Below are 15,845 nucleotides of genomic sequence, written 5' to 3'. Positions count from 1 at the left end.
AAAAAAGCCCAGTAAATATAAAACACCAAGTATGATAGAATTAAATCCAAATACAGCAGTCAGGGTAATTATTTCTAGCTGCCTCAGGAGATAACCCCTGAAATCTCAGTAGCCTAACACAATTCAAGTTTCTGTCTCATATCACACCTAATGTGTGTCAGACAACCTTTCTTCATCCTTTAGCTACACCACACCACGTAGCCTCCGAGGTCGTCCTGGCAGAGAAAGAGAAAGAAGGAAGACACCTGCTAGCTCTCACCTGCCTTAGCTGGGCCATATCTGGTCTATGGATCAGAAGTAGTCACGTGCCTCACCCTAACTGTAAGTGAGGCTGGGGAAAATAGGAGTCACATAGAATATTTGATGAGCATTAACTGTCTCAGCTTCACATTATCTTCATAATAAAGGCAAACAAGTTAAATTACTAGTTCAGTAGCAATGATTTCCATATTGGATTAAAAAATGTTTAACAAATGCAGCCATCTGTATAGGACATACACAAAATGCCACTCGTGTTGAGGGTACAGAAGACCGAAGATGAAGAAATGAGAAAGGATACACTGGGGAACTCTAACCAGAAGAAAGCTGGTATATTAATAACAATCAAAATAGGCTTTAATTTTTTTAAGAAGAGTTATTAGAGATAAAGAGAGTCATCATAATATAATAAAAAGAACAAGCTAGCAGGAAGATTAAAAATTTCTGAACCTGCAAGGTTATAACTGCAAAGCCTAAGAATAAACAAAAGCAAAAGTCAGAATGAGGAAATCAACATATCTGTAATTATAGTGGGAGATTTTACCATATCTCTCTTTAAAAATTGATAGTTCAAGCTAAGAGATGTAAGGATGCAGGAGATTTGAAAAGTACCATAAACAAGCTTGATTTAATGGTCTTTAGAACTCTATATCAATGAGATGGTTAATTCTATATGCCCCATTAGATAAAGCATTCACGAAACTTAAAAAAAAAAAAAAAAGACCATGAACTAGACCACAAAGCAAGTATCAGCAGATCCCGTGGATCCAACAGCACCTAGACTACAGCCTCCGAGCACAGCGCAATAACGTTAGAAAATTACACAGAAAGACTGCCCCTCAAAAATGTTTTAAATAAAAAACACTCTTCAAAGTAATTCATGGGTCAAAGAAAAAACATAATCTGAAATTTAAAAATATTTAATAACTGAATGGAAATAAAACTTCTACACAGCAAAAGTTGTGGGATACAAATAAAGTGGCACTAAAGTGACAAAGTTTTAAATGCAGATATAGGAAAGGATGGGAACTAAACCCAATTATTTAAAGTTTCTGCTCAAGAAGTTAAAAAAGGTACAAAGAAAGGAATAAACAAGAAAGCAGAAATTAATGACTTAGAAGAAAATATTAGACAGGGTTGACAAAATAGAAAGCTGATTCTTACAATAAACAGGCAAGACGAGGACAATTAAGCAGAGAGATGACATGTGCGAATAAGATCAGGAATGAAGAGGGGGAAAGAACTATGGATATAATATAGATTTAATAAACATGGATATACTAGGGTACATGAGCAACTTTATTCTAGTAAATTTGAATGCTTGACGAAGTAGACAATACATCTAAATCTTCTCGAAAAGAGATAGTAAACCTGAGTAGAACTCTATAGTCATTAAATGAATTGAATCAGTACTTAGTAATTTACCTGAAACAAAATAACTATGTCTACTGAAGTTTTAAGGATTCATCCAAACATTCTAAAGAACAGAAAAAGAAGGAAAGATTCCCCAGCTTATTTTATTTTTGCTTGATGGCAAAAGCCTGTATAGGACAGTATTAAAAAGAAAACTGTAGGCCAATCATAAATAGAGATGCAAAACTGTAAGTACAATATTGGCAACTCAAATCCAAATGGATATTTTTAAAGAGCTGATCAAATACAGCAAAAAGTTAATATCAATCAGATATGGATGATGGGAATACAGGTTTCTATACTAAGTTTTGTTCTTATCTGTATGCTTAAATTATTCCTAGGTAAATGTTTTAACTAAAATGAAAGTGTAAGAGGCCTTAAATAATTTCTTTTCTTTTTAAATTCATGATGCATTTGTATTTTAATTGATTTTAAACTGAAAAGAGAAGCAGATAATTTCAAGCAAAAATAACCTGACTTTTCTTACCTCTAAACTCACACCCACAGGAGCAAATTGTTCTAAATCTATCAACTACTTCTTCTCCTTCCGTATATCTCTTATTATCATTTTATTATCATTATAATCATTATGATTATGCTATCACGTGATTCATTACTTTAGGGTATTATCTGTTTAATCACAGCTGTGATAAATGAGATGCAATTCACTAAGAGAGTATCACGTTGCATTTCCCTCCCACCCGTTTTCCAGTATAGATACATCACCGTGTTTGGATCCTTTACTGTTTTCTTTTTGAACTCAAGTAAAGGTACTTAGAGCTCTGTTTTCTGTTCCAGGGATGGTGGGCTCCACACTCTGTAAGATGAAGGCTTTGTGACCTCATTCTCCCTACTTCTACCCTTTTAACTTTCATATTGTCACAATATCACAAAATCATATATTTTATCTATAACCATAACTGTTCCAAGACAGAATGTAGAAGTCTTTTCTCCGGAGCCCTTCCCTTTCCTTAAAGACCCCCTCTGATTATTTTCAGTGGGGGAGAGACGTGGGCACTTGATGTCTGGTTGCCAGTTGCTCTGGCAAGAGGGAAGCAGAGAGGGCTTCTTTATTCCATAAAACAACTTGCAGTGAATTATTTACTTTTATTCTCATGATTGACTTACCCTCTACCTTACCTGTTGTTTCTGAGACCTGGCCTTCTTTGGCTTCTGAGCACCTCTTCCTGGCTTATCCCCAGCTGTGCAGGGTGAGGGGATAGTAACTGTAAGGGACGGAGGGGCGTATGTATCTAAAACTCCGTGTTGGTGTGGTCAGGGGAGTATCTCTGTCCTGCTAACGGGAAGATTCCTCTGCTGAAGTCATCCTTCTTCTCTCGACTCCATCACAGTTTCATTTCCCAGTGATCTCCCCTGCACAGTTACTCCATTTTATTTGTTCTCTTGGTACTGTTTTCCGAAAACAATTAGCCTTTTGCTCAAAACTCAAATTTTAAATTAAACAACCCATATTTCTGAGGAGCCTTTTGTTTTCTTCTTGTTTATTTTACTTCCTCGTGGGAAGAGTATGGTCAGGGCCTCCACTAACCCATGCAGTCACTGGCTGAGTTAGGACAGGCGTCCCCACTAAGAGAGAGATGCCAGGGTACACAGCGTGGCGAGCAGTACCCTGGCCAGTTCCATCACCACTGGCACAAACCTTTGGGTCAGACACGGACAGCATGGCCCCAGCATCCGGGGCTTCGAGAGATGCTGCGCCTCTCTGCTGGCTTTCTGCTCTGTGCAGTCTGCTCTCGTGCCAGCTGCCACTGTTTCACCGCTTGGCTGTCGTGTTTGGTTTTGTTCCTGCTTCCTTTTCCCACAAAACACTGTCTCCACAATTAAAATTGAGGATGACAATAGACTCCCAATAGGCAGAAACATGGAAAACCATGAATGACCCCCTGAGTGTCTAACTCTTTCACTATTTCGCAAACAATATTCCATGATTTTAACATAGGTAACTCCTGGCATGTAGTAACTAATCACTAAATGGAGATCGTCCCCTCCCGTCTCCAAACAGTGAGGCTAGAAATCTAGAATAGTCTAGAATAGCTCAAAGGCTCCAGAGACTCAGAATTGACAAGCTATTTATCTTGCCATGAGAGAGAGAAAAGTTGAATAGAGAAGAAAATTTCAAAGGAAAAATAAAATTAATTTCTTTCCCTATTGAGTTTGACATAATGTCTGAATATCTGTTTGAATGTAGATACTTTGTAGGATTTTTTTTAATTGATGAGAATTAGGTTCTAGTGGTATGCTGGAATTTCTGAGTCAAGATGGGGGAAGAAGACAGCTGGTCAGAATTTGGCAATTAGAAGATCTGTCTTCAAAGTAAGCACATATTATCTATGTTTTGAGATGTGCCCACTAAAGTAATACTACCTTTCCAAAAAATATTGTGCAGTCTATTCTGATCCCTCTGTTGGCTTTATTCCTATAGAAAATATAGTCCTCAGAGAATAGAACTTAATGTCTTATCTGATTTAATATTCAATCTCCAATTACATAAGATTGTTTCTTACTCTTTGACAGTTGCAGTGCTTATGAGTGGTGCTAATGAACTATTTATTGATAAGTACGAAATATTACGCATGTCCACATTTTCAATTTTCTCTTTAAATTTTTAATATTTTTAACCACATATTCAAGGTACTTGATGTGTAAATAGCATTATGAAACACAACACACAGCATAGTCAGAGATAAATAGAATTCTAACCTGCCCTCAAATCATATTTATGTTTCTATTATTTGTCATGCTAGTAAAAATAGTGTTTTCTAGCTTTTACCTACATAATTTATTTCTTTTCTTTGTTATAATTTTTCCTTTCCTTCCTATTATTTTCCTTTAATATTATTCCTAATAATTTTTTCTTCTTTATTTGTTTTGAGTCCTTATAGTAGCAAGATTCTTTTAACACCACTGCTATTGGTCAATAAATCATATAGTTAAACATTGTGAATCTTGGAATAGTGGGATTAAACATTAAGGCATTTCTAATGAGTGTTTGTTTAGAAATGTGGTCATATATTCTCTTCAGTCTGTCTTATTTAATATTTGCTTTGTGTAATTGGATGAACCAAAATCCATAAAGAATACTCGCAAGGTCATTTTTGATTTTTTATTTCCTACATAAAGAACTGTGCAAATATTAGCAGAGTACATATCACATTCAAAAGGCCCAATAAAATATGGTGTCAGTCAAGTTGTAAACTTTAACTCACATATACCTTGTATTTATCCTGTTAACCACTACTTAGAAGTCATTCAAACAGTAATTTTGACTTCTTGTTAATGTCTATAATCATTGGAATTTGTTTCATACCAGTGTAGTGTTAATGGAAAAATGATATAAATCCATAATTGATATGATGATTAAATTTGCAATAAAACTGGTGAGCATTTCTCCTCCTTCATCAGCAATTCAGCAACTTATCTAGGAACTGAGTGATTCACACAATAGCGACTATGAAAAAGTCAGTGAGGATCTCAGTTACCTAGAACAGCATTGAATCTGTGTGTGAAAATCCTGTTCATTGAGCTACCGTGACTTTAGTGGTTGTCTTTGTACATGATACATTCATTTGAATCAATAACTTTAAAAAATCTAATGGAAACAGAGAAGCAAATTTCCATTTTATGATCCAGCATTAGACGTATTTAAAAATTCAGGGCACAAAATGTTAAAAAGGGTTTGTGTCATCAGTCAGAAACTCTTCAGATTGATGCTATGTTGCAGCATAAGTTTGAACTAATTTTATTCAAGGCAGCAGTGCTCTCAAATGCCCTATTTAGGATTTCCACCTATAGGCGGAATAATCAAAAGGTGAAATCACCATGTTGGGTTTGATTCTGGACATTAACTGGAGAGAAAACCCTAAGCCCTCTGAGTATGTTCTCTAAGTCAGTAGACACTTCTCCATTGCCTTGACTCAAAAACAAGATTCTCTGTAGTTTCAGCCCATCCTACGGCCAACAGCTTGTCCAGTCCCTGCCTCATTGCAGCAAGCTGGTGACACCCATAGGTGCCGAAACAATGGCTGTCATGCTGTAATTGGTGTAAACCTATTCTCACTTAGTTACATATTTTTAAATCCTCTCTTGATTGTCTTTCTCGGTGCTCTCATCAAGCTGAAAATCTGCAGACACACATCCTAAATTCTCCTGAGCAATTTTGGGGATTTCCCATTTCATCTCTGAATCTCCTTTCTGTGCTTTCAGTCTTGCAGAGATTCATGGCTCCTCCCATTGTAAGACATAGTATGCAATGCTGGGTAGACAGCCCTTCGACAGATTGCTCACCAAGGCCGTCCCTTTGAATTGTTTCTTGACTCATTTTTGATTCACTATTTCAATTTAATATCTTATACTATTTTAAAAATAAAGGCTATGTTAAAACACCTTTAAAATTGATACACAGTGATTTCCTTATTTTAAAATTATGTAATGATCTTTTCAATTATTACAAAAGCAGTTCATATCCATTATAGAAAAATAAGAAATACAGACAAGCAAGAAGGAGAAACTGCAAAATGTGCATGATCCCCCCAACCACAAATAATCACTTTTATAATGTTGTTTATCTGTCTATACCTTTTCCTATGCAAATAGTTTTTGTACAAATAGATAATTTTTATATAACTGTTTTGTAGCTTACTATATCAATTAACATCCCATGTACATTTTTTCAATAGTCTCAAAAATTTTTTATCTTTTAAAATGTATGTAGGACTAGATTCCACCATTTCTTCTGAGAATTTATTTTGTATAGTAAGAAAGTTCTCCTTCATTTTTTCCAGCAGCCTAACATACCTCAATATAAATTTCTTCTGATGTATCCTTTACATAAACACATTGCAGCTAATTACCATTCTTTACATAGATCCCTGTACATTTTGATCAGTTTTATTTATTAAAAAGATTTTAAATTTAAAATCATCTAAGTTATATATTATCTTGGCACATTATCCCCTTTGGAAATATGCAAGGCTTATCTTCTAAAGTAAATTATTTCATAAAGAGTAAGTAACAGAATAGATCATAAACCAAGCTGATGAATTTTCAGTTACAACTTTCTTTAAAAAACAAAAAAGAAAAGAAATATTCTGCCTCTTTCCTTAAAGCCAACTCTTTCAATGAATTAAGAAAATTTATCTCTAATAAAACAGTCATTTGAGGAGCATTTAGAAAAATAATAAAAGTATAATATAAAAAGTAATATAAACAATAACTTTCAAGTTTGCTCATTTAAATAATAAATCACTGGGGTGCAGGTTTACCATCTGATAAGCTTAATTTCAGATCTGACCTTCGCATCTCCTTCTCCTAATAGGGCCTCCTCTGACAACAAAACAGATATTTCTGTGCTCCATTATGACAGTAATCATTTTCTTTATAAGGAATATTTTGTCTGTCTCTCCACTTCAGTACAGTTCCATTAGGGAAGACAGAATCTTTCCATCTTTGAATAATCAGAGCTGATTCTGGTGCTTGAGACAGCTAAAAACTTTTGTTGGGTAAATCAATCAATTCATTCATCTATTAATCAATGACATGATGCTTTAATGAGACACTATGAATATTTAACAAATAGTAGGAAGAAAAAAACTAGCATGTATGAAAAGCCAATTAAGTGCCAAGTCCTCTGTTAAATCTTTATATACTTTATCATTTCACTGTTCCTATATCTTTCCTTCTCTAATGATGCTTCAAATCATCTCATATTTTCTATAGGTAATTATTGACTAATAAAAACATACAGCAACCTACATATAGTAATAGATTCTATTTTGTATATTATAATAATTTATATATACACATGCATACGTGTATATATGTGTGTATATATATATATATATACACACGCACAGAGAAAAGAACTTATTTATAAAAATATAATCTCTAAAAAGCAAGAAACAAAATATCTTGCAACACTAAGAACCTCATTTATATTTCACATATGCTGTAGACACAGCTCGGAAACTCAGATGTGATGCTTATGAATATGTATGAAGTATAATTAGCTTGGAAAATGCTGCTTCATCACCTGTCTTGATATTGTCGATGTGCTCCAGTGACTTACTAAGCAATGTTGGAAAAGGAACTCTCCAAATTCCAATGAGTTGAAACAGTTCTGTTCATCCATAACATGTTAGTGTTTTCCATTCTGTTATCATATGAAAGGCTTGTCATTTAAACCTGGATTGTTGGTATACTGCTTATAACTGACAGTTGTATGCCATCAGCTCTTTACTGTAATATTTTGGAGTGCTTCCTGAAACACTGAAACCTGTTTTATTCCTCCACATCTCTTGAACCCAAACCTCTCATTTCCACTGCCCCTGCCTGCAGTTGCAGCTCTCTTTTCTCTGGCCCATGCTGTTACAATGACCAGCTGACGTCTCCTTTTCTTCCCACACAGCTGCCCAGTTCATCTTCCTGGACCGAGGCTCTGATCCTACGCTCCTACTCAGAAACATGCAATGACTCCACATGCCTTATTGTCCAGTTTCCTTAGTCTGACTTTCAAACTTTCCAGAAATTGACTCCAACCTACCTAACAGCCTTGCTGCTTCACACTGCCCTTCATAAACTCTACAGTCCTTTGCAGCTGAAATACTTGCTCTCCCGCCCATGCATCAAAATCCCCTGCCTCCTTGCCTTTCCTTGCCTTCTTGCTACTCAATCTCCTACACACCTGTGTATGCTCCATATCTCCTTATCTGAGCAGAGTGGTTGACTAAGGATCCAGGAAGAAATCATTGGCTTCCTGAAAAGCAGGAAAGACAAGATGCCTGGAAGCAAAGGCAGGAGATATTCCTAAATGCAAGAAGACCAGAAATTAGCAGCAGGGAAGTCTATCAGCAGATGGACTTCAGTCAGGACTCCATTATTTTGCTGGATGAAGATACGAGGGTCCAATGGAAGACCCTAAGTTGATAATCAGCCAGTCAGACTAGTCAGAAAAATTCAGAAAGGTCACCAATATCCAATGTCAGGAATAAAGGAGCTGAAGTCACCATAACTTCTGCAAACAGTAAAGGATAATAAGAGAAAATTATGAACAACTTTATGCCAAAAATTCAACAATTGAACGAAATGGACAAATTCTTTGAAAATCACAAACTACCAAAACTCACTCACAAATAAATAACTTGAATGGCCCTATATACAGTAAAGATTTGAATTTGTACTTAAAAACCTTCACATACGTACATGCACACGTAAATTCATAAATTCAGTTCCAGATGCCTCCTCTGGTGAATTCCACCAAACATTTAAGGAAGAAATAATAATGTTTTCAGTGAACTGATGAGGACAAAATATGTCTCACTCCATTCAATGAGACCAGTGTTACTCTTATACAAACCAGACAAAGAGACTGCAAAAAAAGGAAAATTATAGACCAATATCCCTCATGAACACAGATGCAAAAATTCTTGATACAGTTCTAACAAATCAAATCTAATCATTTATTAAGACAAGCTACAAACTAGGGGAATATGTTTGCAAATTATGTATCTGATAAAGGATTTCTATCTAGATTATTCATAAATATCTTTCAATAAGAACAAATAATCCAATAAAAAATTGGACGAAAGATTTAAACGGACATTTTGCCAAAGAAAATGGCAAATAAGCACATGAAAAGAAGCTCAATATTATTAGTCACAATGAAAACGTAAATTAAAACCACAATGAGGTACACACCTATTAGAATGTCTAAAATTTAAAAAGATTGACTGTATCAAGTATTGGAAATGTTGTAGGCAAATGTAACTCTCATACACTGCTGGCTGGAATTTAAAATAGTACAAATATTTGGAAAATTAGTGGTAGTTTCTTAAAAACTTAAACATACACTTAGCATATCATCTAGCCATTCCACTTGTAGGTGTTCACTCCAAGAAAAGTTAAGGCATGTGTTCATACAAATATTTGAACACAAATATTCATAGTAACTCTAGAATATCCAAAGCTGGAAATAACCCAAATGTTCATCAAGGGGTTAAGGAATAAATAGACTGAGGCATATCTATAAAATAAAAAAGGGATCACAAATTGATACACATGCAACATGGATCAATGTCAAAATAATTACATCAAATGATATAATTTATTTATAACTATTAAATAAATTTCTATAAATTATATAAAATTCTATAAAATGCCAACGGATAGTGATGGAAATCAGACCAATATTTTTGTTTCGGGATGGGGGAAAGACAAGGAGAGGTAGAAGGGAGGGATTAAAAGGAAATGATGGATATGTTCTCTACCTTGATTGTGGTGATGGTTTCAAAGGTGTATATATGTCAAAAGTTATCAAAATGTAAATTTGGAATATGTGAAGGTTGATACCACAGTAAAACTTGACTGGAGAGCAAGTCAACTCTCCCTCCCTCCTTTTTCCCATGGCTTACTTTTCATATCCGAGATTAGCTTTAAAATTTTAGTTGTTAAGTGTTTGCCAGATTATGTTCTTCTAGAAAGGCATTCACACCTCAAGGCTGTGGGGAAAGCTCTTTTCTTTCTCTCTTTTCTTTCCTTCCTTCTCTAGTTTCATCTAGTATTATGAGTGACCCTTATTATCTTGATGTCTCAGGATCACCATTATCAACATTCGTTATTTTACCATGGTGATACTGGCATCTGCTGAAACCCACTTTATCCCAGTCCGAATCGACTTAGACTCCTGAGCTTTAAAAACTCTTCTCTCTACTTGTTAGTTTCCTGTTTCCTCGATGTCAGACAGATTGGCAGCTGTCACTTCTGCTGTTTTCATGTGCCTATTTAGAGAATCCGTCCTTCTTTCTTTGTAATTTCCTTTCTCTCATCTGCTTTGATTTAGAAAGCCTATAGCCAAGGGAATAAGAACTGCATGTAAATTTAGAACAAATACAGAACCTGAGTGGATAATCAAGGCTTATTCTTTGAGTAAGGCACGTTGGATTTGTGCCATTTATATGACGCTCTTAACCTTTTTTTCAAGATAAATGACACTTACGTGATGTTACTGTATCTAACTCTGCAGGGGAACTAGAGGACTGAGGATTTCTGTGTCCTCAGTTGAAAAGACTGTCCATTTTCCATAGAATAATCTGCCAGGGTAGTCAGACAGCTCTTTTTGCAAGTGCTAAATGTATACGCACGATGTCCCTTTTTATTTATGTAGATATGTCCAATATATCCTTTTGTAGATATCATGGTATTATATAACTAATCTGTTCTGTGAGCAATAGATTATTTAAATGAAAGCTATTGGTGTAACACCTTACAATAAATTTTTACACAAGAGTAGCAAGTTCCGTAATCTTTCCTAGTTTAATGCTCAAATAATGTGACTGATAAAAAAAAATGTTACTAAGGCACTGTAGATGTCTGTGAAGAGTGTTATGTCTGGGGTAACCTGAATTCAAATTCATAGCTTCAACAACAAGTATTTATGTTCTCCAGCTGTTCTTGCGCCCTGGAATACTTTTCCAATTTAAAATTTACACAAAAGATCCTATTTGATTTAGCTCTTGGTATAAATGTATTATGTAATGATTGCTGAGAAGCAAATACTATTAAAATGGCTACTAGACATTCAATCAAAGGCTCTTTTTCCATATCATTCTATTATCTTTGTGTCACCTCTTTTAATCTAAGCCTCAACAAATACAGCTTTGCTAGGAGATGATTGTGGCTCCGAGATGGTCACTTAGAAGACTGTGTTTCGCCGTCGTTCTCTGAGATGCATTTAAAAAAGGAGCAGTGTGTTGTCTCATTTCAACACGTAGGGGACAAGAGGTGCTCCCCACTGACCCCACAACTCAAGAGAAATGTGCTCAGGGATAAAGTCAGTGGATGTGTTTAGTTCTTAATTTGCTTGACCCTTCTACAACACTTGATAATACTGACCAGTTATGTTCTTGCAACATTGCCAGCCATCATGCTTCGAGCCATGCTTCTTTTGATTTCCAGAATATCATGCTCTCCTGATTTCTCTTCGTCCTCTCCAGAATCTCAGTCACTTGTCAGCCCCACTTTCTAAACTTGCCCCTTCAATGTTGGGATTCCTAAGGGTTTTGTTCCAGGCCTTCTTCTCTTCTCCCAATAAACAGTCTGCTGACTTTAATCACCAACATGTGCTGATAATTTGTAATTCTACATTTGTAGCCTAGAATGCTTTCCTGAAAGTAAGCCTTGTATGTCAACTGCCTGCTACCTCTACTTCGTAAACCTATGGTTTTAGATATGTGATACTTCTTGTTCTCTCCACAGGCAACAGGTCCTCAGGGTTCATTAAAGGAAAATGCCAAAGGCTCCCTTCAGAAAAGCTTCGGGACTCTTAATGAAGCCAAGAGGTTAGCAAATGATGTAAAAGGTTAGTGTGACCTCTCTTTATTATTATTGTCAGGTTAATTGTACTTGTAATTGGTAGGCTATTTTATCACACTCTCAGAAAAGTGTCATTGTTTTAGCATGACTTTTATGATTATTTTTCTTATCTAGATTTAATGCAAGTAAACTATCTCAACAGTTTTATATTTTTTCTTCATATCTCATTTTGCACTGGGTTATTATAATTTTAAACCTAATTTCTATGGCATCATTTCACCTATATCAAAAGTACAGTAACTTATAAATTAAAGTATGATAAGTTTTTAAGAGCACCAAACCCCACTTTGTTTTGGTTTCAGAAATGATAGTCACAAAGGAATTAATCAGGCAGATGTGGTGTAAATGTCCTTGTGAAACATTCAATTTTGTTAATGGGCCACATTTTCTGAAAAGTATTCACACCTTTTAAATACATTTTCATGTATTTTATTCCTAATTCAAGGATCAAAGTGCATAAAATATCTACCCTGTGATGTATCGTGGGTTTTGCATTAGAAATGTATTATTAAATGTAGCTGCTGCTCTCTAGATAAGCTATTATATTTATCTTTTCATTCAAATATCTCCTGTTTCTCATTGGAGATGCCTCCTGTTTCCCTCTCCAGTCTCATTCCTTACCACTGCTAGCTTTCATCCATCTCCTCAACCTTACTGAAATATTCATGATCCTCCCAAAACTTGCTCCCCCTCCAAGCCTCCATGCTTCGCAGTGTTAATCCTTCTCCTTGGAGTGCCTCAGCATCCCTCTTTCTTTTTCATCTCACTACCTTCTACCAGACCTTCACATCTTAGCTCAACTGTTATCTTCTCCAGGAAACCTGACACCCCATCTGAATTACAGGCCCCTTCTCTGTGCACACTTTTCTCATAGACTTGTCTAGCCACTGCAACCAGGGACTTAGATTCCATCTTCTTGAGGACAGACATAGGGTCTTCTTTTTCACTTTGTGTTTCTAGTGTATAGTATCATGGTGACTAACTCAAATCAGGAAACAAGCATATTTTAAAAAATAAAGGAATGGTGTCGGTCTTTACTAACTTTAGAAAGAGAAGAGGTTTTATAATCATTTATATTTGTCATGCTTTAAATGAGGAGTCCTTGGTCTCCAAAAGAGGCTGATATGAAATTACAAGTTCTTCCCCATCATAGATGGCACTTTGATAGTAAAACTGTTGGACCGTGAATCACAGGTGAAATAAGACCCCTTGTAGACGTAATTCTGTGCAGGAGATTGCTCTTCTTATAAACTGAAGAGTAACTGGAAAGAGCCAAAATCCGTTTTCCTGTTGGACAAGTTGAGTTGTTCTCATTACTTTGTGGTCTTCCTTGCTGTCCAATACCCCTGCCCAGAACGAGGACTGGGAGGAGGGGAGTAAGGTGAGTCATGCAAGCACGGGGTCAGCCTTGCCCTGGCCTCTATTTCCCCACAAACACTGGTATTATAGAAAGGAAGAAAGAATTCCATTTTTAAGGGTTTTTTCCAAGGGAAAAAGAAATCTATGGGCAGGTATGGTAGAAAGGGTTCGGAGACAGAAATGTTCATTAGTTTAAATGTCTTTTTTTGTAGTTCAGGTAGTACATTATTTAAAGTAATGAAAACCTGCAAACTACTCAAGTAATAATTCCTCCCAAAACCCAAGCCAAGGCTCTGACGGAGATGGGAATGTTTTCTTGCTACATTATGACATTCCCCTGATTTGTGGCCAATTACCCAAGTTATAAAATGGCTGTTAATCAGGGAAATGCCATATATTACCACCAGGAACTGCCGAAATAGGCCTACCGAGCAAAACTCCTGACAGCAGCTATTAAAATACAGATTTAGTCATTCCTCTCTCTATGGCACCTGGAGAGGGAAGGAATAAAAGTGGCAAGGCCAGTATACCCTCCATATTTCTAATTTGTTACTTGGTTCAATTCAGTATAATCCAGTTAGTTCATGATCTTTAGTCATGAATGACTTAGCGCTGCTCCCTGCCATTTTTATGCTGTCCTTGCCTCGAGGGAGTCTGAACTTGCCAGGAGCAATTTGTTTTGCTTTTTAATCTTTGAATACATATTTGTTAAAAGTAAATTTGCCCTTGTACTCGTTTGAGATTTGAAGGCAGTCTACATTGCACTAGTTGAATGTCTGTGGAGACAAAAATCGTTTCGTTGATGGATACCGGGCTTGGTACAAATTGGCGAGTGAAAGAGTTAGAAGATAAATTAATACCACCAGGTGAATTAATACTATTTTGCAGATTGATGAGAAATTTTATCAATAAACTAGCCAGTCGAGGTTCTCAAGGAATGTGTACAGGGCAAGGAATGAAGTAGAAGATTGTGTATTAGAAGTCTGAGAATACTAAGATTTTACAATTACATACCTTATCTTATATAAATAACAACATAGAATCATAGAGTAACTATTCAAGTTTATTTACTTCTTAATTTATCCCTAAGTTTTGTCTTTGCCCAAATAAGTGAAATTATTTAATTACTTAGGAACAAATAGATAACATTTCTGTAAAATAGATGGCACTCATATGAAATTAAAAGATCTATTCCCACACCTGAGAATATTGAATCAGTAAATTGCATGACATGTGGTGCTGTTCAACACGGAGAACAGTACCAAAATTATTCCAAATGTTAATTTTTATAAGTCAATCCATAGTTTCCTTTTATACTGTGATCCTCCAAACAGTCATTCAGTCTAGACAAGTATACAGAAAGGTTCTGAGATATGAATGTAATACACTTGCAATTACTAACCTATTAAGATTCTATGTTATTATTTTAGGTTAGAAAAAGAGAATAAATAGGAATACTGCAGTTCTGTGAAACCAAAGTATGATACAGTAGTCAAATTTATCTAAAGCGTTCTTTTATTCTTAAAGATATACTCCTTTTGAATTTCCATGCTACCGTTTGCCAGAATCAGCCTTTCCATTAGGAGATGTGTGAAAGCAAATAAAATCTGCTCCATTGACAAAAAATAATTTTGGACTAAATGGATGAAATCAAGCCTGGATCCCCTAGGCTACCATAGTCCAGACAACAAAGCAATCTTTTCCAGTAGAAACTGCTGATTCCTCATACAGAGTTTTAGTTCCTCCTTTGGAGTGTGAGTAGAGAAAATTGGGAAAATAAAACAAGGTTGGATTCAGTTTAGGAGTTAAAATGAAAAGTGGCAAAATAATGACAAACCTAGAAGGGCAGGAACTATTGGAACCGGAGAAAACTTGTGTTACTTAAAGGTATTAAAATTCAGTTTCTTCTGGAATAGCTGCTGGCCAAAACAAAAGGAGGCTACAGGCCCACAGTCAGGCTTTAGAGCTCCTCCCGGAGGAACCATATGTGGGTTTGCCGTCTGGTCGTTGTGGTTTCTCATTCCACTGGCTGAAGCGAGGACTCCCCTTGCTCCTGACATCTTGTCTTTGGAGATCCTGCCACCAGACAAACAGGCCTTCCCTCCTCTCCTCAGGCTTCTTAATACGACCTCTAGTGGGAGGAAGAGCTTATTCAGTTGCAGCTAACAGTGGTAGAGGGACTATCAAGCTCTGGGCCCATGTTGAACAAGATCTAATTTGACACTCGGATCAGGACAGGGTTTCTCAGTAACATGCCTTCCTATAAGCATAGGCCCAATTAAGTGATCTCAGAGTTCCCGTGCTCGGTCGCTCTAGTAGACATGTCTGAGCAAAAGAGGCAATCTGAAATAGGACACCTCCCAAACTTGTAACAGCAGCTGGGGGAAGGGAAGCATGGAATAAGATCATGAAAGACACTAGAAGAACAA

General features: G+C 36.1%; 1 protein-coding gene across 5 annotated transcripts in view; it reads left to right on the top strand.

Annotated features, from left to right (window-relative positions):
• The window catches only part of LAMA2 (laminin subunit alpha 2), a 531,319-nt gene that overhangs the window by 439,094 nt on the left and 76,380 nt on the right, over positions 1–15,845 (top strand). For all 5 annotated transcript variants that reach the window (XM_046676887.1, XM_046676886.1, XM_046676884.1 and 2 more), the window contains one exon: positions 11,941–12,043. In XM_046676887.1, coding sequence (XP_046532843.1) covers positions 11,941–12,043 — 103 coding nt within the window. The remainder of the gene's footprint in view (positions 1–11,940; positions 12,044–15,845) is intronic.

The sequence above is a fragment of the Equus quagga genome, chromosome 11 (genome assembly GCF_021613505.1).
Source record: "Equus quagga isolate Etosha38 chromosome 11, UCLA_HA_Equagga_1.0, whole genome shotgun sequence".
In the NCBI taxonomy this organism is placed as follows: domain Eukaryota; kingdom Metazoa; phylum Chordata; class Mammalia; order Perissodactyla; family Equidae; genus Equus; species Equus quagga.
Note: the sequence above shows the minus strand (reverse complement) of the source record. Positions and strands in the feature narration are given on the sequence as shown.